Source organism: Myotis davidii, unplaced genomic scaffold (genome assembly GCF_000327345.1).
Source record: "Myotis davidii unplaced genomic scaffold, ASM32734v1 scaffold562, whole genome shotgun sequence".
Classification (NCBI taxonomy): Eukaryota; Metazoa; Chordata; class Mammalia; order Chiroptera; family Vespertilionidae; genus Myotis; species Myotis davidii.
Window position 1 is genome coordinate 3,153,832 of NW_006293953.1, and position 1,078 is coordinate 3,154,909.

General features: G+C 54.0%; 1 protein-coding gene across 1 annotated transcript in view; it reads left to right on the top strand.

The window, feature by feature from the left end:
• LOC107183779 (BPI fold-containing family A member 2-like) overlaps positions 1-1,074 on the top strand; it is a gene marked incomplete at its 3' end in the record, with an annotated part of 5,384 nt that extends 4,310 nt beyond the window's left edge. The window contains exon 6 of the mRNA XM_015566654.1: positions 1,011-1,074. Coding sequence (XP_015422140.1) covers positions 1,011-1,074 — 64 coding nt within the window. The remainder of the gene's footprint in view (positions 1-1,010) is intronic.
• Positions 1,075-1,078: the final 4 nt, after the last annotated feature.

Below are 1,078 nucleotides of genomic sequence, written 5' to 3' on the forward strand. Positions count from 1 at the left end.
ATGAGGTGGGAAGGTGGGAAGGAGCCAGCCTTAGGAAGAGTTGTTTAATGTTTGGGTACCAGGTTAAGAGCTGTTTGTGCTTTGCTCATCCTATGTCCCAGCCTAGCTTGGTCCTTGGACATCGTTGCTGTGCTATATTATTTGTTGAATTAAGAGGGTTGTGATGAGATTCTCATGAGGCATTGGGGTGAGTTGCTGGTCAGACATCCTATATAAAAAAAGGGTAATATGCAAATTGACCAAATGGCAGAACAACCAAACAACCAATCAAAGCATAATATGCCAATGATATGATAAGGCTGCTCAACCATTCGCTATGACGTGCACTGACCACCAGGGGACAGGAGCTCGGACCAGTACGTTAGCTTGCTGCTGGGGTCTGGCCAATCAGGGTTGAGCGAGACAGGCCAAACATGCTCTGGAGTCTTCCTGCGGTCCCTCCCCAGCTGGCCACCTCCTACGTCCCTCCCTGGCCCTGATCGTGCACCAGTGGGGTCCCTCGGCCTGGCCTGTGCCCTCTTGCAATCCAGGACCCCTCAGGGAATGTCGGAGAGCCGGTTTCAGCGAGATCCTGCAGGCCACTCCCCTTGAGAAGGCACCAAACATAGTATGCATGGCTGGCAAGCGCTGCTGTGGCAGCAGGAGCCTCTCCCAATAGGGACTGATTGGGTGTGAGCCTGTGGCAGGCACAGAGGGGAGAGGATGAGCGGGAGTGGCAGGTAGGAGCTGCAGGCAGCGTTGGACTGTGGGTTTCAGGCCAATCCCTGCAGAATACCCAGAGGGACCCCACCGTGCACCAATTCCTGCACCAGGCCTCTAGTGGGATTATAAGTGAGGATTCCCCTGAATAGAGGGAGGCTCTGTCTGTGCTTAGAAGGGCACATTATTGTCTCTGGGGTTTGTTTCCCTGTCTTCAAGGTGCTCTGCCATCTCCCACCCTCTCCCCGCTGCCCGCTGCTTGGCAGCTCTGCCCACTTGAGCATGTTTTATTACTTCTCTCTCTTTTCCAGACACAGCAAACTGGTCAACAAGCTCTCAGGCACTTTGAGCAGCTTCCTGAGCGACACTGTGTCCTCCC